The sequence below is a fragment of the Silene latifolia genome, chromosome 4 (genome assembly GCF_048544455.1).
Source record: "Silene latifolia isolate original U9 population chromosome 4, ASM4854445v1, whole genome shotgun sequence".
NCBI lineage: Eukaryota > Viridiplantae > Streptophyta > Magnoliopsida > Caryophyllales > Caryophyllaceae > Silene > Silene latifolia.
Window position 1 is genome coordinate 109862046 of NC_133529.1, and position 24944 is coordinate 109886989.

At 35.9% G+C, this 24944-nt stretch overlaps 1 protein-coding gene across 1 annotated transcript; it reads right to left on the minus strand.

Moving 5' to 3' along the window:
* Positions 1-1767: 1767 nt before the first annotated feature.
* LOC141653804 (ATP-dependent DNA helicase SRS2-like protein At4g25120) lies at positions 1768-23432 on the minus strand. The gene is made up of 29 exons (XM_074461658.1): positions 23133-23432; positions 21293-22382; positions 20677-20718; positions 20388-20551; positions 19008-19203; positions 18541-18597; positions 18334-18439; positions 18112-18245; positions 17780-17854; positions 17531-17656; positions 17294-17425; positions 16697-16780; positions 14654-14767; positions 14400-14500; positions 14248-14314; positions 13877-13927; positions 13280-13357; positions 12953-13150; positions 9971-10009; positions 8567-8638; positions 8385-8471; positions 8245-8301; positions 6999-7168; positions 6128-6221; positions 4898-4948; positions 3641-3703; positions 3458-3517; positions 2443-2505; positions 1768-2152 (listed from the first exon to the last, which is right to left on the minus strand). Exons 1-29 carry the CDS (start codon positions 23291-23293, stop codon positions 2063-2065), a joined length of 3822 nt encoding a protein of 1273 aa, XP_074317759.1. The 5' UTR covers positions 23294-23432; the 3' UTR covers positions 1768-2062.
* Between the last annotated feature and the right edge of the window lie 1512 nt (positions 23433-24944).

Below are 24944 nucleotides of genomic sequence, written 5' to 3' on the forward strand. Positions count from 1 at the left end.
ATTGTAGAGAGATAAGGAAGATATTACCAGATGAATAGTGTTTATTAGGTCAATTTGTGGATCCTTTCCTCAATGAAGGTTGAGGAGTATTTATAGGCATTCACCTTTTGTCACGTAGTGGCCAAGTGGCTTAGTGACTCATTAGGTGGAAAGACCGTTATACCCTCGGCCGATGGACCTGTGGTAGGCTCGCCGAGGGTCTTGGATATGAGTACGCGGAGATGTGCCTCGGCTGGCTAGTTGTCTTGCCGAGACCCAGGTCACAGGCCGATGGGCTCCATCGGCTAGAGTGTCTAAGTCGTTGACTTTGCTGTGGATATCTTTGACCTTGCTCAATATGTTGACTTTGGTCAGCGGTGCAGAATATGCCCCATCAAATAGTACACTTATAAAGTTAGTTGTATAATCTTTTTAAAACGCGTATTAACCTTAAATAAAAAGCGGTAAAAACAATATTCCGCGCATCTAAAAAGACGATTTACGAATTATTAAAATAATGTTTTCACCTTTTTATTTCTAATAAAAAATACACAATTGGTTTTACATCCTTAAAAAAAATAGTCCATATTGCTAAAACAAAAATTTACATAATAAATAAATGATGATTTCTTACAAAAGAGGTAACATATAAATATAATATAAATTTAAATTTATAAGAAATCAAGTTCACTCATCTAGCTTGTAATATGACATATAGAGTCCAAAATTGTGGGCTATTAATAGCTTTTATTTTGATATATGAGAAAGAAAAAAGTGGGCTACGTATAAAATCCAATATTTACAATCCATCAAATCTTGTAATGTTAGCAGTATCCAGAAAAATAGGCCCAACTAAAAAGAAGTCTTTTAAGCGGGAAAACTATGAGAATTTTTATTCTCTTAGTAGTAGGGGGATGAGGCCTGAGGTACTACATCTGATGTATGTTCCTATTTCTCTCACTAAGTGGATTATACATCTGATGTATTATCCCCAATTCTATAGTTTTTGAGCATTATTATATAATAAAGTTTTTGAGTTTCCTTTTAAAGTTTCCGAGTTTCCTTTTAAAGTTTCTGAGTTTCACTATGAAGTTTTTGAGTACATTAAGCTCTAAAAAATTACAATAAAAATCAAAAACATTACATATAAGTTTAGTTAAATTTGAGTTTTGACGGAAAAAATATTACTCCCTCCGTCCCGGTCATTTGTTGTCCTTTGGTTTTGGCACAAAGATCAAGGAAAGAGGAGATGACCAATTACTAAATGACATGTGGATGAAATTTAGTGTGAATGATCAAATTGTTCATCAAATGCAATCCTAAAATAGAAAGGACAACAAATAATTGAGACACCCCAAAATGGAAAAGGACAACAAATGACCGGGACAGAGGGAGAAAAATCTAACTTATAAACTTTAATATGCTACAAAAATACACATATGCTCAAAAACAAATAAAATTTGAGGTAATAAACTCCAAAAAAAAATACATATATGCTCAAAAAACAAACATTCGATATATGTTCATTTTTCTCCTTACTAACTCCCAAAACATACTCATCACTTTCAATCACCCTTATCCATTTGTTTCGGTCTTCGCCTTCCCAAACAACATTATCCACTTCCCATCTCTCAAATATCAAATTTTCATAGTTTTATAGGCTTCAAATTTTTAGTATGCTGCTCTGCATTCAACACATCCCTTAAATAACAAGTTTTGATGTTGCTCATTGCTTACCCTCAACATTTTCACTTCTATTGCTTTCTGTCTGTCTGTAAGATGTTAAAATGAAGAGTAGGATTTCCGTCACACAACTAAGTGACTCTCCTATTAAGGCACGTGGACGATATTCACTAATGTTTGACCTTGAAGCTCGCATCCTTACTGCGAGAATGGATGAAGATGCACATCACGTAGCAGCATATAGAAGCGAGTTGCCATTCAAATTTAAACTTAGAGTTATTCTATGCGTTTATATGAGGAATGCAATTGTAGGACCCAATAAATTTAGAAATATATTTACAGTACAGTACAGTACGAAAGAAAAAAAAAACATTTACAGTACGGTAAATATTTTCTTCCCCTATATAGATTTGTATTGTTCAATTAACCGGGAAGCGTGAAGCTTTGATTCAGGCACGACTGTGCAGCCTAAACTATGCAGATAGCCAATCTGAAAAATAGAGAGCGTAAAGTCAGTTGACGACAATGTTAAGAGTGAATGTAAGATTCTAACATGAAAAAGAAAATACCAGAAATAAACTGTAACCTATATGCAAACGCTAACAGCAGAAGCTTTTTATTTTAGCTCTAATTATTACACTGGACATATTTTTAGTCATGTTTTAACAGTAAGTACTCAATACACTCGGACAAAAAAAAAACATTTACAGTATGTGCACCGCCATTGCAATACAGTCACGCCTTGCAAACGGAAAATCTCAGATAAACTGGCGTTAATACCTGTTTTGAAGTTGGGGTGGATGAACCCATGGCATTTTCCATACGCAGCTTTTGAAAATGTTCCTGCATGAGGATGAGAATGTTTGAAGCTTCGGGATCACGAGTAGAGCAATAAGTAGCAACAAATTTGAAAGTTGCTGAACAAAGAACAATAAAAAAAATCATTGCAGTATCACTGAGGACATACTCATACTCATACAGAGAATTCCTGAAATTTTTGCCTTGAATAAATTATCAATTGACATTTTTACAGAATAGAAAATGAATATCTTAGCAACCTTTGGAAACCGAAAAATTCAGATAAAACTTATTGGTCTTGGTAGAGGGTTTTATTCTTGCAAATTGGATAACCCCTCTGATTTGAAGAATTTTCAAGAAAATGGTCCTTGGTTCATTCATGGCCACTACCTTCATTTTCAGAAATGGTGGTCCGTTGGTGGTGGGCCGGTGGGTAGGATGTGGGGTCAATGGTGGTGGTTGAGTTTGGTGATAATGGTGTTGATGAGTGTTAGGTTTATAGTTGGTGGTGTTAATGGTGGTTAAAATGTTACTGGTGAAAGATGATGATAATGAGATTTTAAATAAAGAAAAATACCCATTACCAGAATCAGCAGGTAAAAATATTGTAGTAGTGCAATCAGGGAAGGGTGCAGGATAGACAAATTTTTTTATTAAGAGCTATAAGCTACAGTTCTTATTGTGATATACGTCGATTTCTTTCTGCCTCTTTGGTGAATTGTAACAGCCTTTCATAGAAGAGTAATAATCGTATCTTCTATGCCTTTTATATTCCTGCTTTAGCTTCTACTCTGACAATTGCTAATCTCATATCACATACTCCGTATTACATTTCCTTTAACAGCAACTGGTTACCTCATAACATTGAATCAACGTGTTTCAAAAACACTGAATCTCTATATCTCTAGACAAACTATCCAACAACTCATTTTAGTCAGAGAAAGCAGTACAGGTGTAATAACGTATTGGCTTGAATGTCGGGAAGATATTGACATACCTGTTTTTCCCTTATCATATGCACCCGTTTATCAGCGGGTATCTGCTCCCACTTTATGACCTGGTCTCATGCAATTGAAAAATATAGTCATAATGAAGAACACCGCATCAAGACCGATCTTTGCAAATGCTGAAATCATACAAAAAATAAAAGAAGGGGGGGATTTCCGACATCGGGTCTTACATATTCAGCAAACCCCAATGCTTCATCACACTTTAAGGAGGACTTCAGTGCACTCAAAATATCCTGTCAAAGTAACAGTTAATATCACGTAGCCAGTAAAACCACAAAGTATTTAATATCTATACAGTAAATCATTTCATAAATTCTTGCTCTATTACATAAAAGATGCCAGAGGCCGCCAAATGAACTTAAGCAGAAGTTCCGTGTGATACAAGCAACACAAAATCTTTATGCACATAACAAATCAAGAATATGTACTACGGAGTACTTGCTAAATCCCGCACATGAATTTGCTAAATCCTACACACTTTGCTCCTTTATTCCATAACTACCCTTCGTCTTAAAAAAAAAAAAAAAATCTCCTCTTCCTCTCTCAAAACCTAATCAATTTGTTAATGATTCACCAATTATAGATCTTAATTCGCACATATCACATGTAATTTCTCCGTCTTATCAACAATCTACACTTCGTCCTTTAATCGATTGAATTAATGATTAATTAACCCATTTTTTAGGTAAGAGTTTTTGCAATTAAGGTTTTAGAAAGGGTGGCTTTAGTATTCGTCCGCTCGGAGTGGGGTGGTCCGGGGAAAAGTGGCCGGGTCACGAAGTCAGCGCGGTGAGATTCAGGCATGGTGGTTGTTGAAGCAGTGGGATTTCGGTGCGGTTGCCGCGGGTCATGAAGTCAGACGGAGAAGTTATGGCTGTGAAATGGGGTGACGGAGGTGCGATTATGTGGCCGGCGGTGGTAGGGTCGCCGAGAAATTGTGTCCGACGCTGGTAGGGACTGCAGAAGGCTGGTGGGGTGGTCAGGGGGTGGGGGACGGGTGCAGTATGTGGAGGAGTTCATGCGTTTTCCTTTTCTTTTTGGTATTTTTGTGTTTCAAGCTCTCTATTTGATGGAAAAGTGAGAGGGTCAGAATCGGAATAAGACGGAAAAATGTGTTGGAAGTAGTAAAATCATGTGTTGGATTTAGCATATCCCTTTCTAAAAGCTTGTCATAGGTAGCTCATCCTGAAGTTCATGCATTCACAAGAGAATACATGGCATATAAAACAAGGAGACTGATACCACTATACCAGCTCACCAAAAATGAAATTAAGGGAACGCAAAAGATAAGGAGCCACGTATCTTTAGTGGAGTCCCTTTTTCTAATCTAAGGGCATATAAGATAAGCAGATTCACAATGTATAAGACAAAAACTCAGGGGTCACATACAGAACAAAACTCGGATATAAATCAAACACTGAATATACCTTGCTGTTTCCATTCTTGGTTCTTAAGCGTTCATCAATTACAAATGAAATCTGCAAGCATTCAAAGAAAAGCTGCATCAGCAACCAATAACATTACTTGGTTCAGGTTTTCTCAATTCTGTTGCTTGCTTGGGTGGAATGCCGAAACCTCACTCCTTCCCAAGCCGTAACTATTTTTCCTTTGAAACATGAAATGCCAGTTTTACCTGATTGTCATTCTTCATCCACTCACCTCCCTTATTCTAATGTCAATGTAAGCAAACCAAAATTTGTATGGAACTCTGTTTTCTATTTCTGTTCCCAAAAATTATGTTGCTTATAGGTAGAAGCAAAGTGGTGAGAATTTTACATAAAACCAAGAAAAAAAAAACGTAAATTAATCAAATATATATGCACTGTTCCAGAAATCATGTTCTACGTGGTGAGTTGGTTGGCTAAAGCATAAAAAATAACAACAAAAAAGGGAAAATATATTTTTCACGTCAAATAATCGATGTTTTACAAAAATATGATTCAGTCAGGTTATCTCGGGCATACAAATAATTTGGGCTGCTTGGGCCACTTCTAAGGATGCATCAATGTTGTACAAAAATAACTTCTAATCTATAAACCTCTATGACTTCAACTGAATGCAAGTAACGCCAATGCATCAGTTAATTTAAAGCATCCTTAGGCTGACCCTATCAAGGGTACTACAAGCTGATATTAGATAACCCATACTTGTGGGCAGGGATGTCAGAATCGTCCTTGAAATATCTGCTAGATCTTAATAGCACCATCGCCAAAGTTACCGAATGCAAAATTGACATAATGCATCATCTATAGCGCAAATATTCAAAGATCAAATTCCCCTACTATGAGCACTAGACCAACTACCAGCGAGAATGGTTCAAGTGTTCAACATGTGAAGTAAAGATGCATCAAAATCACTTGTCACTTTGTAAGATCTGCGGCACAGCAATTAGTTTTGGTTAACAGCTATGCACGCCAAAATGTTAGTATTCCTAAGTCTCCTATTCTACCACTGCAGATGCATCAATTGTAAATCATAGTAGTCCACTTATGTCTATTTGCCCCCACGTATCAACAATATCAGTGCCAAAATGTCAATATTCCTAAAGCTAATGCTACAACATTTCCGAATTTGATTATAATGCATAGCATTCATACATCTAGGATCTATACAAATTAGGTTATATGATCGGGACTAAACAAACGAGTTCTTATCACCTTGTCAAGAAGCCTCTTGGGATTTTGAAAAGCTTTTTTCTTTGCCCACTGATGGAATATACGTGAAACTTGTCCACGGTCTCCCACATTAAATCTGTCACAGAAATTAGGAGAACAGTTGACACACATATTAGGTAATAGACCATGGATATGTAATTTATGATGCATACCCAACATACAGCATCGAACGTGGGTGAGAGTGAGAGTGTCCGACTGGACTAGTTAGTAAAAAATTTGTTGTTGGAGCTTTGGCTTAAACGAAATGTCCAAGTTCCACGTCCGATAAGTGTCGTATTTGACACGCAACCAGGATTAGATTCGTTTGCATACCAATTTCTCATGGTTTACAGATAGTGAATACAAGAGTGGTCTTTGTAATGCCTTTTCATTGACTATGAGCATGACTTACTTTTGTTTGCTTCACAGTATTATTTAAAGTTTGTCGTAGATGGAGAAAAATGAGTAGTAAATTTACTGTTATTTGCCTCCTTTAGATTAAAAATTACCATATTTGCCTCTTTTAGATTAAAAATTACCATGTACTAACCTTCGATGTTATTTTGGTTTCAAAATAAGAGGAACTTTGTTTTTGAGACTAATTACGATTACAAAGGAAGAAGATGAAAAAATCATGGACCAAGTATGTACTGGCTGAACAATAAAGAAATATGAAAAAAAAAGATCCCTTGAGTAATACATACGCCTTCTGATTCTCAGAAATTGCCCTGTATTCCATTTTTAGACTATTCACTAGAATTGCCCCATTTCCATTTTGAGCATTGAAGCATCAAAGTAACATAGGCTGTTATACAGGACCAATTAAAAACACATCCTAGAGATAGCTGAAAACCCATTGTAACATAAATATTACCTCTTCAAGAAAGTATTTCCACTGCAAAATTCAATATCAATCAATTCTTCTGATGCTGCATCTAATTTGTTTTCTAGAAAATTAGATCCCATTGTAGCATCATCGACTGCAGGGGCTTCATGCTGGAGTTTACAAGGTGGTTTGTTGTCCCCAATGGGATTCATGTCACCCTATACAGACAAATATATCATGCAAATCTAACTTAGGCAACTACTTTAAGTAAATCACAGAAAATTGCTTAGAAGCTTAAGCAACCATAATAACTACTACGTAGTACTACCTCCATCCATATTACATATAGACGGGATGAAGGTTGAATATATTCTTAGTGTGCTTTGTTTTGAATGTTTTCTATATTTGTTTCTCCAACGTTACATTATTCTGATTAACCTAATACTCCAGACGAGCCTCAAGTAAGTTACTCTGGTTTCCAAGGCATGCATGCCCGGCCTTACGAACATTTACTGAAAGAAAGTACTGAATCCTAGTAAAACATACTTTCATTCCAGGGAAAAAAAATATGTAACCAGAGAACACCAAATCTTGATGTCAAAATTCCACTGGAGCACACAATCTTGAATACCACACAACGAGCAAAAGAGCATAAAATTCTAACATTTCCTATAGATTTCTTGAATAGCACGCAATGGTGACTCCTTTTTTAAAATTTCTTAGAACAATGTTTTTTTGCCATTTTCAGAAAATATACATTTTTTGAGAATTTCTCTCTAAGTTTAACCCTTTTTATGGCTGGATCTCTCTAGAAAGATATTTGTTGTAGTTTAGTAAGAAAGAAAAACGCCCCCAAAAAATTCAAAGTTCGGCAGGTCCGCCATTTCTAACCCCGAGTTAATCTCAAGTTGCTAACGCTATTCTAATTTTTCACCAAGTTAGGTAAAATTGTGTTAATTCTACATTTTTGTATAGTTTTATTTCCAAATAATCAGTTTTTTTTCTGTGGAACATCCACGGTGCAAGAGATGTGTACAAAACTGCAGGCGAACTGCAAGAAACAAAAGTTTCAGGCACTTCTGAATGTTCTGATGCTTTAGCAGTAAAAATTAAGGAGGCACTGCAGCACTGCACATCATATACATGTCAAGCATATTTCTGTTGTCTCAATCATATACATGCGTCAGATATTGAAAATACACTATTTCAAAAAAACATAACTGAAATGTAAATGTTTCTCAGCTAACAAATCAAACTTGCATGCCATCCTAGTAAGAAAACAACACCAGCTCACCTGAACTTCTAATAGGTGTGATGGAATTTCTCGGACAAAACGAGAGGGATGAAGCATCTGTAATTCAATATTTAAGTGTCATCTACAAGCTTGATAGAAATGGAAATCAAAAGCAAGAATACGCCAATAGGTCACTCTACCTGCCAGTTTGAGTCCATCATAACATATGATATGAGAAGTTTTTTCCGAGCACGAGTCATTGCCACATAGAATAGACGCCTTTCCTCCTAAATAATGCAGAAGTAAAATAGCTTTGCTGGTCATGCTCCTTGAATTGTTAAAGATGTGATCAGGTCCAAATAGTTGGTGAAGCGGACCCTACCTCTATTGAATTTCCGGTTTCCTTAGTAATACCGTTGTGTTCATGTAACAACGGAATCTCAGACTCATTAGCCTGGTAAGCAGAGCAAGATTAGATTAAAATTTTGCTTTAGGGAAGAATCGAATAAATACTAAACGATTGGTTTTAGAACTGAGCACCATCACAAACTAGAAAAGCATATCCAATCTCCACAGCAATGAAATATAATCAAAAAAGAAAATGGGCTTTAAAAACAAATGTAGATTGTCATACATCAGTATTACATCTCCAAAGTGTAAAAAGACACCACACCAACAAAAAGGGCCCAGCAATGCATGTATTCTCAAAAATTGTTTACTTACATGCAAGAGAGGGATATTGAATGAATGATGAATTGTATATTGCACTGAGGATTACATTGATTTATATAAGACTAGGTTACCTCTATTTTAGGTTAAGATAAAGATCATATACACATGAATAATATACTACCTATATTTACATGATATGTATTATTTACTTTGCCTATTTGTGAAGATTTGGAGATATGGAGGATATGGGAGGATCACGGTTGATAGGAGGAACCCCAGCCTTCCAAATGAAGTATCGAGTCAGTAAGAAGCTCTTAGTTAGGCTCTAAATTGTGTTGAGGTCACAGGTTATACTATAGCCTTTCACAATTATTGACAAGGGGACATGACCATAAGATATATTCATACATGTAAAGTAAGTCACACTGTGGCTCTTTCTCCCTATATTACTGACAAAGTCCAGTATTCCAAGACAGTAGATTCCACAATCTTACACCAGCCTATGTAAAAACAAAACAGCTGCGATAAATGATGTTCAAGAGATCAAACTAAATAACTTTCTTGAACATATCTCTTCAAACTACAAAGATTCAAGCAATGGACCTTAATAAAGCACACTGAAAATCCAAAACCCAAATGCGCGCATCAATTTTGAAAGGCACAGGCCATGCCGAGCACTTTTTAAAACTAATGCACATAAGGCGCACTATTTGGCAGTTGAAATAATGCATAATAATGCCTTCAATACAAGGCACAAGTCAGGTAGGCGTTGTGGTTAGCACCTAGGCGCTTCTTTGAAACTAAGATTTGTACATAGCTTTTGGATTTAAGAATTGTCGGTATAAAAAGTGTTTACTTAACCTCATGTCATCAATCTCCAATTTATGGCTTTATACACCCACACTTCTCAAAACACTTAAGAGACATCAACACAACAGTTCCAACACAAGTCCTAAAACATTAGCAAATACGATAAAATCTGAGATGTGTGGGATTATGTGAACAACAATTTTTAGTTTCACAATGCAAGCAAATCTACAACATTATCATCTACAAACATAGTTCCTATTAATGAATAGATTAACATTCTATGGAAAAGAGCATAAAGACTTACCTTAACAATGAAAACAATGTCCCACTCTAGGCCTTTCGACTGCACAGCAAACCATAGTATTAATATGTTGAATTGCAGACAATGAAATCTTATTTTTATGTTTGCAACAATTTGCAGCAAGAACAGCTAAAGCCTATATCATTTATCAACAGAAAGTAATCATAAAGGCTACAGAAAGCTGTAGAGTAAGATATAATTCAGGCACTCCAAAAGTTAAGGCATGTTTGCTAATTGTTCGGCACTTGCATACAAGTGTAAATGAGGAAGAACAAATAACTTCTCATTTCAATGCCATAATTTGTGGAACATCATTAATAACTTGTCTGTTTTTTCAACAACACTATTTATACACCGTAAAGGGAAAAAGAATGGAATTGTAAATAGAATTTTACATCTAATATAACATCTCATATTAGTCAGAATGGAATTGTAAGTAAGATTTTACCAAGGGATATCAGTACAACACAAGAAACAAAAATTGAATGCACTCGCAATTATTACAGAATTCAAGACAAATCAAAATACAAACTACCCCTCCTATTTCAATCAGTAGGCCATGTTAGCATTTCGTGTGAGTGAAGTTTTGAGTTGTGGGGCTTGTAGACTGAAGTGTAGGGACTGGGGAGTCAAAGTTTAGAACGGATGCAGGGAGTACAATAGTAGAAAAGTAAGAACAGCTTGAAAAAAGGCTGGTGCATTTCAATTCAGAAACTTCAAACTATTTTTGCTAATATTTCAAAATTTAATTTTATTGTAGATAGAGAAATAGAAGTTAAAGTGTTAAACTTCGCTTGTGAGTGTCCTTTTTGACATTCTTGGTGGATCTCCACCCGGATAAAGGAAAAAGGTCGTGGTAGGTTTTTGGCGGCCAGCATAAAAGCAGTCACACTTTATGAATAATGAAACAAAATTTGAAAATCATTGTGGTGTCTCCTCAAAAGCAACACATTGCATGTCTGCACTTCGTAGGCTCGTGTTTTGTGAAAAATATAGTCGCTCACAAGCAGCGCTCCGCCTCTACACATGTGGGTGTTGTCATATTAGCAAAAGTGCTTTACACTTCACAGGCCCGAATGTAGTGGAAAAATATGCAAACACGAAGTATGTATTTGGTTAAATGTGCAAGGATTCTTAGAACGTTGACGAAGGTAGGTAGTCCACTACATTAGTAAGGACAGTAGGTGGTTCGAAACTTGAAATGTTTAGACGAGAGACAGGGTGTGTTAGAGAAAAAGCAAGGGTATTAAAGGTTAACCCCGTGGGTCATAAGATTTGGTAAATGGTGTTGTATCAACCTTGATAAAATATTCTCGGGCGATGTGGTAGAAGTGTAAGAAAGAGTCAGGATTATGATTATTAAGCTTGTGATAGGTAATTAGGTTCTAACAATAGTAAGTGCATGTACACAAAGCTCCTAAGCAGTTCTAGGAGAATCTATTGGAAATTGACCATTAAGTAAGGACACATCTTGGTGGACTATGAACTTAAGCAAGTGATAAAGATCAAGTGAACATTATAAAGTGGTGGGAATGCAAGAGCAATGAGAACTATGAGAAGTACAAGGAGACTACAAGAAAAACTAAAAGGCCGTGTGTGATGTCTAAGCAAAATTCAATCAAGAATTGCATTCAAGATTGAATGCGAAAGAAGGGGGGAAATATCTATAAACTTGTTTGTTTAAGACAAGAAAACGCAAGATATTGACTTAAATGTGTGAAAGATATTGAACAAAAGATTTTGGTTCAAGATAAAGAGATTAAGCATATTAGGAGGTCATACTTTGATACCCTATTCGATGGCCATTATGAACAAAATATTAGGGATGTAAACATCCTTTCAAAAAAGGTGAATCTAGAATCTATACGGAGCATTTAAAAGAGTGAAGTCAAAATGGCATCGAAGAGGATCCAAGAATTCACAAGGACCAAATGATATAGTTATTGAAGTTTGGAGGTGTTTGAGGGTAAAGAAAAATCGAATGGTAACCATGCTTTTCAACGAGATTTGGAATCAATGACATGCCACAGGAGTGAAGGATATATACTCCGTCTCTTTGTATATGTACAAAGGGAATGTGGTTAGGGAGAAGGTACCAGTTGCGCTTATAAAAAAATAAGATGATGGAAAATCGGTAAATATGATTTGGCATGCAAAAGAGAGACCAACTAATGCCACAGTTAGGAGTCTTGAAGATTGAGGAAAAGATAAGGTTGTGTGGGGTAGAATAGGACTCATGAAAACATGGATAAAGGTAACTGAATACTGAGTTTCTTTGGGATTGGTGAAAATATGGAAAAGGTAAATGAGTCTCTAACAAGCATGGTATTAAATCTTGGTATGAGTCTTGATCTTGGAATCTACCATCTGACCGTGATTTTGGTCATTTGCCCTATAAATGTGGTCATGATTACCTTTGAAACTTGGATACGATATAGTGGTCAGCCCATATTTAAATACCATAGTAACAAGAAAACAGGAGTTAGAAAAATTCGCTAGCCTTAAACATATTCCAAACATACCCTGTATGACTCAAGTAGAGTCGTTTCTTTACTCCCAGCCAAACCCAGAGAACTATACTTCCAACTCAACAAGCCTAGTCCACCCATGCCTCTTCCTGAAGTCCATAAGCCACACTGTATGCATGGACTGACAGTGAAGAAACAGATATAGGCCATAGCCAATACTGTTTAAACACGACATTTTATTCGGGGATAAAACAGCTATGGATCAACGTCAATTTGACATGTTGCTGGTAGTTATTTTACGCAACACCATATGCCAATCAATAAACCTCAAACTTTAGTGAAGCTTTCGTATTCCAAATGTTGTGCTCTTGATGTGAGAGAATGAGAGGAGCTAGTCATATTAGTGACCCCTCAAAACATGAGCACTAGTCTGATTCATGGGAGTTATTTTGTTAGTATTAACTAAATTGAGGTACTATGGAAACACCGCTTCACAGAAAGTTTTAAATAGAAATACCTGATGTATAGTAGTCAATGTGACAGAATCTTCGTTATCATGTCTCCTGCAACGGAAATTCTCCTTTTCCCTATCACATATGTAGTCAACAAAGGCCTTGAGTACTTCAACACAACCTTTGTTATCACTGTCAGTTTGTCTTGAAACGAATTGGGAAGATAGAAAATCAGTTACATCATTCAGCAAGTATTCCAGCACCTTCAAAATAGTCATATCTTAAATCATGAGCCCCAATTAAAACCAAAGTAAACGCGAAACAGAAATCATTTATTTGAAGAAATGAGAAGCAGCATATGGTATTGTGCAACTCATGAATTACAAACTCACAGATCTGAGATCATTGTCTTCATTCAGTAATTTCCCTCCATCGCAATTGACGACAGCCCGTTGTTCAAGAAGGTATTTCTGCGTCACCAAAGCAGTTATTCAATAAACAATTAGCTACAGCAACGACATCAACAACACTACCAACAATAACAATAACACCAACACCAACAACCACAAACATCAATCACCAAACACCACTACCAGCCATCAACAACAATGCCAACAAAAAACTTTATGTTGATTTGGTTCTCTTTAGTGACCTCAAAATTTTAGAGAATGTCCGCATATAGAGGAAACAACATCATCTTTATGTTGATCTGGTTCTCTTTAGCGATCTCAAAATATAGAGAATATCAGCATATAGAGCTTACAAATATGAATAACTGGAAAGTTTACAGGGAATACATACACTACTACACGCCTGACAACTGCTGAGAAACTAAAAATAACATGAAAATACAATCAAATTTTCCTTCCTAAAAAAAGTTGCCTATAGCCAAAACATTATTTATTAGAGAACAACTCTAAATATTTACTGTAATCTTGCAGCCAAAAGGACAAAATAAATGCTTGTAAGAGACGTTTTACACAACAAACCTGAGGGACGAGGTTTGCGATAGATGTAACAACTGATGATATTGAGTGTTCCTAAGGCAGCAGAAGAGAGAAAGAACGTAAGGGAATTCCGTTTTCACAATTGAGCAAGGAAAGACTGTAAATTTTAGGGTCGGAAACTTATCAAGAATAATGATCATGTCAAATGTGGGAATAATTAGCTACTTAGCCGCTATAAGTTTATGAATTTACTAGTATGGCGGAATTGTTCATGCATAGCAAAACAATAGAATAAGAAGTTGTCTCAAATAAGATCAGACCCTTTAGGCCTGCCTGAAGCACATATCTGGATATTGATTGTGTAAGGGAGGGTATGAAAGTAATAAATTCCTTAGTAGGAAATGAGAGTTTACCCGGCAAACAAGTTTTGATATCATATCTAGTGTAGCCAGCACTTTTCGTCCTTGGCTGAGTTGACTTCTGTGATGAACTTTAAACAGTCAAGTTTATGCACTTAAAAGGGATATACATTAGTTAATATAATGTTCAACTATCTAAATCAAACCTCTTGAAGGTACCAGATATCTTTGCGTTAAAAATGTCTGATGCTGCTGATACAAAGCTACACTTCCTAATTGTTGATATTTTATCAATATGTTCGATTACCTAACAAAAAGAATTAAGGTAAAAACATCAGCATATATCATGATATTTTTTATCTTACAGAAAAAAGAGGATTTCTATATCAGAAAAGGTATTATTTAACAGAAAGTCAGAATCCCTTAAATGATATGATACAAATAAAACTGCAAGTATTACCCTTTTATTTTCTTCTTTCTCATATGGCAGTAAAGTTTTAAATACATGACGATATGAGTTGTCATCACATCCAGGTAATGTTGTCTTGAGCATTGCCATGATTGCTTTGGTCACCTAATGTTCAAGAAAGATATGAAGTCAAAACACTAACTACTACGACAGTTTATCAGCCCTGGACATAGTCCATACCATAATACCGCTCGAATAGCAAACAGGCAATAGAACTTTTTAGAATCGGATATTTATTGTAGGACATCAGTAGAGATTTGAAAGCTCTACCATATGAAGATGACAGAATTAAATGAGAGCATCCATTATGTGAATGTTGGATAAATTACAAAGTCGAGCTCAAGGAAGTTCCCAAATATTGTCAACAATGAAAACAATGGATGACTCCTATGATACACCAAAGGGAAAAAAGGCAAATCCCATCATCCAACATTATCAGTGAGCAAAAAAATTCATCCCCCTCTGTTATTACACAAGCACAAAATGTTGGATACAAGCAGGAGGCACGGGACTAAAATGTGAAGCTGCACGGTATCAATTATCATATTAGCATTGAATCTCCCCAAACATGATAGCCACACAAAATATGTTAACGCTTTTAAGGATGACGAAAAGACATGACTAAGATATAGTAATATCCCATTTAGAGCATCAAACAAGAAAAAGGGGTTCTTGACAAAAAAAAGTACTATTCGACTAACAACTGACTAAGAATGCAAAAGCATTCACAAACGAGTTCCCAAGAAATCCTAAAATGTAACCAACTACCTCTCCATCTAAGGTCATTGTTCCCACTTCTCTGCCTCCGTACACACTATACTTGCACTTGAAATATTAAATCTTACTTTTACACACGTAATGCTTTGAGCTTCCAAAGTTTGCCTCCAGAGTTCAAATTCCTTTCAACCTTGGCATATAAGGATGAAATTAGTTACATGCCTTGTAAAGTGGAACCACGAATAGGTATATGGACTTTGCGAAGAAAGTCAACTTGTGGAAACCAAAACATTCATTTTTTAACTTTTGTCTACGGCATAAATTATATTCTTGTTGGTAGCTTTCACGTAGAAAATGCACATACTGGAGGAATCCTCTCAAGGAAGCTAACTATGTCCCTTGAAATTGGAGGTAGCTCTCTCAAATACCAAACATCTTTAAGCTAGATGTTTCTCAAAGAGAAACATTGACCCAACTCCACAAAGTAAATTAACCTGATACGCAATCAATATTATGTACTAAGAGCATGCACAATAGAGAGGATTTACCATCTTCTTAACACTCTCTCCTTTAAGAGGATGTCCTCTCTATTGTGGAACAAATATGGAGAGGAGGATGAAGAGTACTTTCTCTAATTTTAGAGGAAGGTGTGCACTGGCCCTTGTGCCATTCAACCAATCAATTATATCCAATTTCTTATATTTTTTCTTAATATTGAAGGTTTAAGTGTAATGGTTAATCCAAGAGGAAGAGGAAGACATCCTCTCTATTGTAGTAAAATATAGAAAAAGAATGGAGGATGTAAATATTGGAAAATGGGGTGAACAAAAAGTAATTGAGGTGTCAAAAAAATAGAAGGGGAAAATAAAAACAAGAAAATGAAAACCTCCTCTCTATTGTACATGCTCTAAACACCTTCAGCATAACAATGCATTGCCTTCAAATTTGGTGGTAGCTCTCTCAATTCTCAAATACCAAAGATCTTTAAGCTAGATGTTCTAAAAGAGAAACATTGACCCAATAATTAACCTGGTATGCAATCAATATCAAAATTACGTACTAAACCCCTTCAGTATAGCAAACTACAGCCTAAAGGCTCAAACTTCAGGATGCTACATCATATTCTATATTTCCCAGCAGAAGAATTTTGGGTTGGAAAGCTTCAAACTATGTTTTTATCCTCTTGGTTGTCCCTCGTGGAGTCATGTACTGACAGAAGTTATGAGGGTCATACAGTGTTGGGAATTAATTATTCAGTAATCAATGACAAACTTAAGTTGAAGACTTTAAGAGTTGAAGGGACATAAAAATCAGAACCTTTTTTCTGTAGAATGCAACGCCATGAACGTTGAAAGGAATCTTCCTGTCGCGAAAAGTTGCTTGAAAAGCTCGTCCAGAGACCTGTTCAAAGACAATGAATCAAGCATTTTAGCAGATATTTAGAAGTGCCAAGAGGTAACAAAATCATCCCCTATATACTAAATGAATAGGAAAAACTCAAAGTTTCCCGCCTAAAATATTTCCCCTATTTTGATATAATCTCTTTTTTTTTTTTTTTTTCCTATTTCAATATAGTTCCCTATTTAAGATTTGCTTCTAGGTTTTTTGATGATAAAAATTTCGTTTTTGATAAGATAAGTTGTAGCTAAAAGACATGCTATTAAAAAAAGTTATAAAACAATATCATTAAATCTGTGTAAAAACTTTTTTTCATTAAAATACACATTTCATGTTATGAGTATTACTTAAATTGTTTTTTTTTTTCTCTCAAATCAAAATATAATGATGAAAAACGTTAAAAAATAACGAATTGTCAATTTACACTCTAAATATAGTAAACTAAAAGGTAAAATTCTATAAACACCGCGCATGCATTGCACGGGGCCTATACTAGTTGTAGAGTATAAGCTTAACCTGCCTCCTGTAAAGAATTGCAACATTGCCGAAAGAGCATCTAGTTTCTGAGGAGTTTTTGACAATTTCCAAAATTTTGTCTACAACATATGCACACTGTGCGTCCTCATTGTGACACTCCTTTAACGTTATCTGGAAAAATAAAGAAAACACCCTAGGAAATCAGACAAGCTGCAAAGAAGGCATATGCAAAGAAATGGATTGACCAAGTCCCATGAATGAGCAGAAAATTATTACCTTAGAACCAGAAGAGTTATCAGTATGCACTTCCTTGGATTTGCATCGCTTTATGTTATGCTGAATTAGTGAAGCGGCAGCCTCAACAATGCACCGTGTTGAACGGTAGTTTTTCTTCAGCCGAACCTTAGTTACACAAAAGAGCATATTTGCGTAAAATTTTTTGAGTAACAGCAACGACTTCAGTTAGTTTGATCAGCAAATTACATCAGCTGCATATTAATTAAAAAATAGCTTTGCAGGACACACCTCTTTGTGATTGGGAAAATCCTTGCGAAAGAAATCAAATCCACATATGTTGGCCCCATTAAAACTAAAAATGGACTGCGGCAAACAACTCAATATGTTAGCTCTCGAGTCAATGGCTTATACACGCAGATAAATTGCACAAAACCACTGCCCTAACAGCAACATGGACTGACTATTTTCACCAATCAGTTTGTGTTAAATAGTAGGCCACAACAACGACAACATTACCCCAATGACTCGATGGCTCCCGCAAATTGCAGGGGGTAAGGGGGGGGGGTTCGGATGTATGCATAGTATGAAAATGAAAATCAATATACAGAAAAAAAGTTAACCTGGTCATCATCACCAACAACAGTTATCTGACCATGCGATGCCAAAAGCCTCAACAAGCTGTATTGCATCGCGCTTGTGTCCTGAAACTCATCAACAATGATTGCTCTCCATAATTCTTGACATTCACTGAAGACTAAGCAAGGGTAAGAAAGGGAGGAAAGAGTTGAGTTAGACAAGATTCCATTAAATCTTTCTCTCAATATAGCGAGGAAGAGAAGAACCTTCAGGAAAGTCTGTAAGCAGCTTGACTGAACAGCTGATTAAATCATGATAATCTAGTGCATTACAAGATCTTAATATATCATTGTAATTACTGAGTATCCTAGCCTGATAAAATCAGAATATATACTGATTAGAAAAGCCTTCCCATACAGAAGAAGAGTCGTAACAGTGAAAGAGGCTCCATTCAAGATTCAGGAAGAACTTACACCAAACTCATCTCCCTTCTCACGGCATACTTCAGAAGTCTTACCAGATGCTTTAGCCTGCAGAATAACTGATAACTATAAGAGTCCCATATGGCCATATGTACCCTGAATGAAAAGAATCGAGTACAGCTAACAGAAGCCTGAATGTATACCGTCTTGTATGTATGAATGGAATATTATTCTTTGCATTATAAACCTGAATGAGGTCTGGAACAAATCCTTAAAGGCTTTTTATCCAGCCCTTACATCACAGAACAAATTTAAGGCAGCATTTTGATGGACAGCTAGGTGAATTTCAATTATATGATATTAAGGAAAATGCCATATGAATTTACTAAGTCATTAGAATCTTACAAGGATATATCCATGACCAGTTACATGAAACAGCTCCAGGTAAAAATTTCTTATTGATATCAATGAGTGAAAGCCTGAAAGGGGTGGAGGCTGAGGAGCTGACATTTACAAACCTGAGTCACAAATTTCTGCCATTTTTGAGACTTATCCTTGAAACTGTGAAGCCTCGTATCATCTGTTAGCCCACTTGTTTCAGAACCAGCAAGCTTTTGTGTGTCTTTTTCACAATCGAGTAATCGAATTGCCTCAACAACAGCTCTTCTTTGTTGTCCATGTCCATAAATTATAAAATCTGACGTACGACTCAACCTATAATGTTGATTACATTGATGAATTGTCAACCTAGTTAAGAACTAAAACAGGAAAAAAGGAGTGGGGAGTAAAGTCTTGAGAAGATAAAGTTGCCCACAAAAAGGGAAAAAATGCAAGTCAAAACCTAGTACGTTACCATGGCCTTTAATCTGCGTGGGAGGACAGCAAACCAGTAAGTTTTCCTTTTTGTAGAAGATAAACCAGTGAAGGCAAACTATGAGTGTGGGGAAAGCGATGTGCTCGCATGGGGTCTCATAGCTGTAAAGTCAATGTAATACAGTTAGAGTGCTTGGTGCTCTCTCTGGTAAGTGTGTTTGGCCTAATAGTATGACATTTGAGTGATTAGATCCCAACATGGTATAAAAAATATGATCGATCATGGTTATCTATAGGTGATAAATCACAGATCATAATGTCGCAGATGTAGCAACCTCATTTGGCGTAGCAAGTAGTAACTGTGTTTGGCCTAATTGTATGGATTACATATCGCATATGGCGTAGTAGGCCACAACATGGTATATTCAGACGCAATCATGGTAACGATCGTATTATAGTATTAGAAATTTAGAACATCGCAGATTTAATGTAACGAAGTGTGGATGATGCACACATGCTTTCAAAAAAAAATGTGCTTTAGTTATTTACTTTTGTAAGTCTAAATTTGACTTGATTCCATGCTTCTAGTCTATATTTGCAAACACTATGGGTAGTACAGATTTTGGGCAATTAAAATAAACAGATAAATAAAATAAAAACCTCAAGTAGCTGGAAAAATGAATGCAATGTTTTCTCTTACCTTAGCTAATTTTTTACCTTTCTATTTATGTATATAATTACATTCCATTAAAACATTTATTTTAGGGCATATTCTGTATATGCACGGCTCCCAATTAGTGTGAGACTATCGTTGACAGCTACTCCAATCATCAGCTTTGGCAGTGCATGAATAACCTGAGCCCTACTCTACTATAAGACACGGATGGTATTATAGTGAAGATCATTGGGATTTTTACGAAATAAAATTTTGACTTTCACAACATTTCATATGAACACTTTACGATGTTGAAACCTTTCAATTCAAACAGTTGCTTTCTCTGCTTCATGAAAATGCTAAAATTAGAAGGAAAAAAAAACCACTTATGCACAAGCATAACGCCATAAAAACACATTGACATACATACTTTTCCGCATGTGCACGGCAGAGTTGAAGGGAGAATGAGTGGAAGGTGCTGATAGTTAATGCTTTTGCTATTTCTTTCCCTGCTACCTTTGCAATCCGTTCTCTCATTTCCGAAGCTGCTGCTGTCGTGAAAGTCATTGCCAGAATGTTGGATGGATCAATGTCCTAAACAAGTATATTAAGAGAGCAAGTCACCAGAATTCTTTCTAAACTCTTAACAGCTCTAGCAGTTTCCAAAGACGCATCTCTGCAATAAATACTAAGATGAGATAAACAAGAGCTAGCAGTACCTGATTTAGCAGCATGAGAACACGTCCAACCATTGTCGATGTCTGATATATGAAAGGACATATAATCAGACCTATGCAAAAAATTCCATCCAAATTGCATGAAGAAAAGTACAATCTACAAATTTTCATAGTCTATTTCCATGAAGAGGTTTTCGGTTCTTTAGAAAGTAAAAGAACCCCATCATACAATTATTAGAAATTTAAGGAGGTTTTATTTAGAGTTCGTTTTCAAATGAGTTGGCTTAATCTTATAGTAAAGACGAAACATGCTTGAAAATACAGAGACTATTAAAGGCATAGATCACCAAAATGAAAGGCTTGAGCACTCAAACATTCTCACGTAGAATAGGACGGCCACAATTATAATTATTAAAATTGAATAAAAAGTAGCAAGAATATCTAATAATATTTCAGTACTACTACGATTAATATTCCATAATCTTCCATTACCAAATGACAAAATGAGACTAATTTTACAGTTGTTTCAGCATGGCCACAAGCACAAGAAGTCAATATCATAAGGAAAGCTTAGTATCGAATAAATAAACCAAGAAATAAATTCTGTATGGCTTAACATAACTGCAAGAGGGAAAAACAAAGAAGATTAAGACTGAACCTTTCCACTTCCTGGTCCAGCTACAACCATCAAAGGTTTTGAAGGATCAGTGGAAGCAGCCTCAAGTTGTTCCTGGTTTAGCGACTCCATATACTTAGAATAAGTTTCGGGCATGCCTTGGAACTCTTTGCCGTGAGTGATGTTCACATGACTTGTGTGAGACAGGGAAGCATCTTCTTGATCGCCCTTTGGATTCTCAAACACTTCATGAGAAGATAATTTCTTATTAGAGATGCTATCATCATTAGTTTCACTCTTACGAGTGTCGTTCTGGTCAGTATTTATTTTCCTTTGCAGCCCGTCCACTGTTCTCCCCTTACACAAGGAATCAATTTCTTCTAAAACAGTATTGTCAAAGACTTCATCAAGGACACTGGGAAGAGTCGAGCACTGATTTGCACCGCCAGAGTCAAATAGCCGTCCCTTATTAGAGATCCTATCATCATTAGTTTTACCTTTATGAGTGTCGTTCTGGCCAGTATTTATTTTCCTTTGCAGCCCGTCCACTGTTCTCGCCTTACACAAGGAATCAATTTCTTCTAAAACAGTATTGTCAAAGACATCATCAAGGACACTGGAAACAGTCGAGCACTGATTTGCACCGCCAGAGTCAAATAGCCGTCCCTTATTAGAGATGCTATCATCATTAGTTTCTCTTTTATGATTGTCATTCTGGCCAATATTTATATTCCTTTGTAGCACGTCCACTGTTCTCCCATTACACAAGGAATCAATTTCTTCTAAAACAGTGTTGTCAAAGAAGTCATCAAGGACACTGGGAACAGTCGAGCACTGACTTGCACCGCCAGAGTCAAATAACCGTCCCAGTGAGTTGATAGGAGTAAACAAACTCCCATTGTTACAACGGACATCAATTTGTTGGCCACCACTGTCTCTCGTTGTTGGACTATCAAATATTTTACCTATAGACCTGCACGTTGTTAGTGGTGTTATAACATATTTGTCATCCCTGTGCTCGGATCCTCTTGATGTAGATTGAGAACCTGCATTTATCTGTAAATCCTTTAGTGGGACTCTATCTCGCATAGGAACTGAAGTGGAGTGCCTATTATCAAGCTTATCTGGAGCCCTGCCACAATTTACCAAACCATATATTTCATGTTACAATCGACAATGATCTAGTAACTGTACACAAATCATCACCAATAACCTCTATTTTGTCCTCGAACCATGTCAACATTGACAACTACTGATTACTCCCTATGTCCCGGTCATTTGTTGTCCTATTCCATTTTAGGGTGTCTCAGTCAATTGTGATCCTTTCCATTTTAAGAATGAACTTGATGAACAATTTGATCATTCACACACAATTTGGTCCACTTGTCATTTAGTAATTGGTCCCCTTCTCTTTCCTTGGTCTTTGTGCCAAAACCAAAGGACAACAATTGACCGGGACGGAGGGAGTATAATAGTTGAAATGTTGAATAAAGCAAATATGATTCGTCTGACACACCCAAAGGCCAAATGTACACTAGATTCCAAGAAAACAATGGCAACAGTTTGGGGTAGAAACCGCAAACGTAAAATGTAGACATTTACAGTAGAAGTGGCTTAGAATTTCAAATCCATTTTCGACACTCGTTCCCTTTGTGACCATCCCTATTCCAGTGCAGAGCATATTCAATCTAGTAATCAATTAATCAATCAAAGTCCCCCTCAATTAATCAGAAACAACAAAGAGGCATTTCGCATTGTATCGCTCTACAACATGAATCAATGAATCAAAAATTATGAAACAATCATATCCAGTTATCAGAATAATAGTAGTATACTAAAACGAATTGAACCAATTAAGAAGAGGAAGGGAGTTAGGACTTACGAGGGAGGGAGAGGGGGAAAAAAGCGGGGTCTTTTGCGAGAAAGGAGAGCCTTGGCAGTTCTGAAATTGAGAGAAATGCGAGCACGTTGTTCTGGTGTTAACGCTTCATCTTCACTTGCCGTTCTAGTACTAGCCCCATGGTACTCGTTCTCCTTGTTCATGGTGGAGGTCGGAGGGAGACGAATGGAAGACGTTAGTCTTTTCAGGCACCAAAAGCTTATGTGCTGTTTAAAAATAGAGACAAGCGCCAAATAAGAAACAAGGAAATTTTGGGGTGAAATTCGTAGGAGTGAAAGTACGAGATGGAAGAGCATCCGCAAAGGTGGGGAGTTGCTTTCCCATATGTCCTCTCTCTCTTCATATAGGGCTCTTCAGAGCATCCGCAACAATGGGGCTCCCCATATTTTCTCTTTCCTTTTCTTATTCGTCCACCTAATTTTCCACTAACTTTTTCATTTACCCTCCCCATTTCATAACTACATCTCTGCAACAATGGGGTTCCCCATTTCAACTCCACTTTACCACTTTACTTTTTCACGTTTGTCAACGCGTGTTTTACACGGTAAATATCGTTAGCTACGTATTTGCAAAAATTATAAAAGTTCGATATTTTTAATGTACTCGTAAAGACGAATCAAACAAGATCTCACATGAATATATTTGGCCCACTTTTTCATATGGGAACCTCCCCTAGAAATGGTGGAGCCTCTAATTAAGGGGAAGTGTGTGCAATAATGAGGCTCCCCATTTGAGGAGAGAGAGTACATATGGGGAGGCACCTCCCCACCTTTGCGGATGCTCTCATTGTTGCACAAAGCTCCCCAATATTTGGGGTTCCACTGTTTTTAGAGGAGTTCCCCAAAAAAAAAGTAAGGCAATTTGTGTTACTTTTGGGGAGGTTCCCAAATTTTTGTGTGTGAATTGGGGAACCCCATTGTTGCATAGATGTAATTATGAAATGTGAAGGGTAAATGTAAAAGTTAGTGGAAAATGAGGTGGACGAATAAGAAAAGAAAAGAGAAAATATGGGGAGCCTCACCTTTGCGGATGCTCTGAGGGAATGATCAAGGGAATCTTAGGCCCTATTCTTTTGGACTTAATTTCAATTCTAATAAGTTCACTTGATTCGATTTAACTCTATTAAGTTTAGTTGATTCGACTTCATTCGATTCGAGATCGATCGATCTATTAAGTTTAGTTGATTGACTTCATTGATTGAGATCAGATCAGTTCAGTTCATAGTAGTTTATTTCAACATTAATATTATTATTCTTATTTTATTTTCTTATTGTTATTATTATTATTATATTAATTTATTTACTATTGTTGTTATTTTATTAAAATTTATTTTTAATATTTATTATATTACTATTACTATTTATATTTATTATATTTATTTATTATTATATTATTATGATTAATGGCAATATTAGGGTATTATTATTATTATTATTACTATTATTATTATTATTATATTGTTATATTATATTTATTATTTTATTAATATATTCATTTTTATTAATATTATTAATAACATATTTATTATTATTATATTAATTAATTATTATATTACATCTATTATTATTATTGTTATTATTTATATTAATTATTATTATTTATAATATTTATATTATACTTATCATATTTGTTTTTTAGTTATTATTATTAATATACTATATTACTAGTTTGAAAGCCCGTACTTCGTACGGGTTAATGACCTTGATTATTTTAAAATTAAGTTATAGAACATTATCGAATAGGTGTTTCGAAGTTTTAATCCGAGTGTCACATAATTCTAAAAAAAATGAAATA

What these genes read in the sequence shown, in the direction of transcription:
- LOC141653804 (XM_074461658.1), bottom strand. Translation starts at nt 23,293, where the DNA reads ATGAACAAGGAGAACGAGTACCATGGGGCTAGTACTAGAACGGCAAGT. An exon ending in ACATTGTTTTCATTGTTAAG is followed by an intron (nt 8,639 to 9,970) that starts GTAAGTCTTTAT and finishes TCTGCTTACCAG; the next exon opens with GCTAATGAGTCTGAGATTCC. An exon ending in CCAAGAGGCTTCTTGACAAG is followed by an intron (nt 4,949 to 6,127) that starts GTGATAAGAACT and finishes GAATGCTTGCAG; the next exon opens with ATTTCATTTGTAATTGATGA.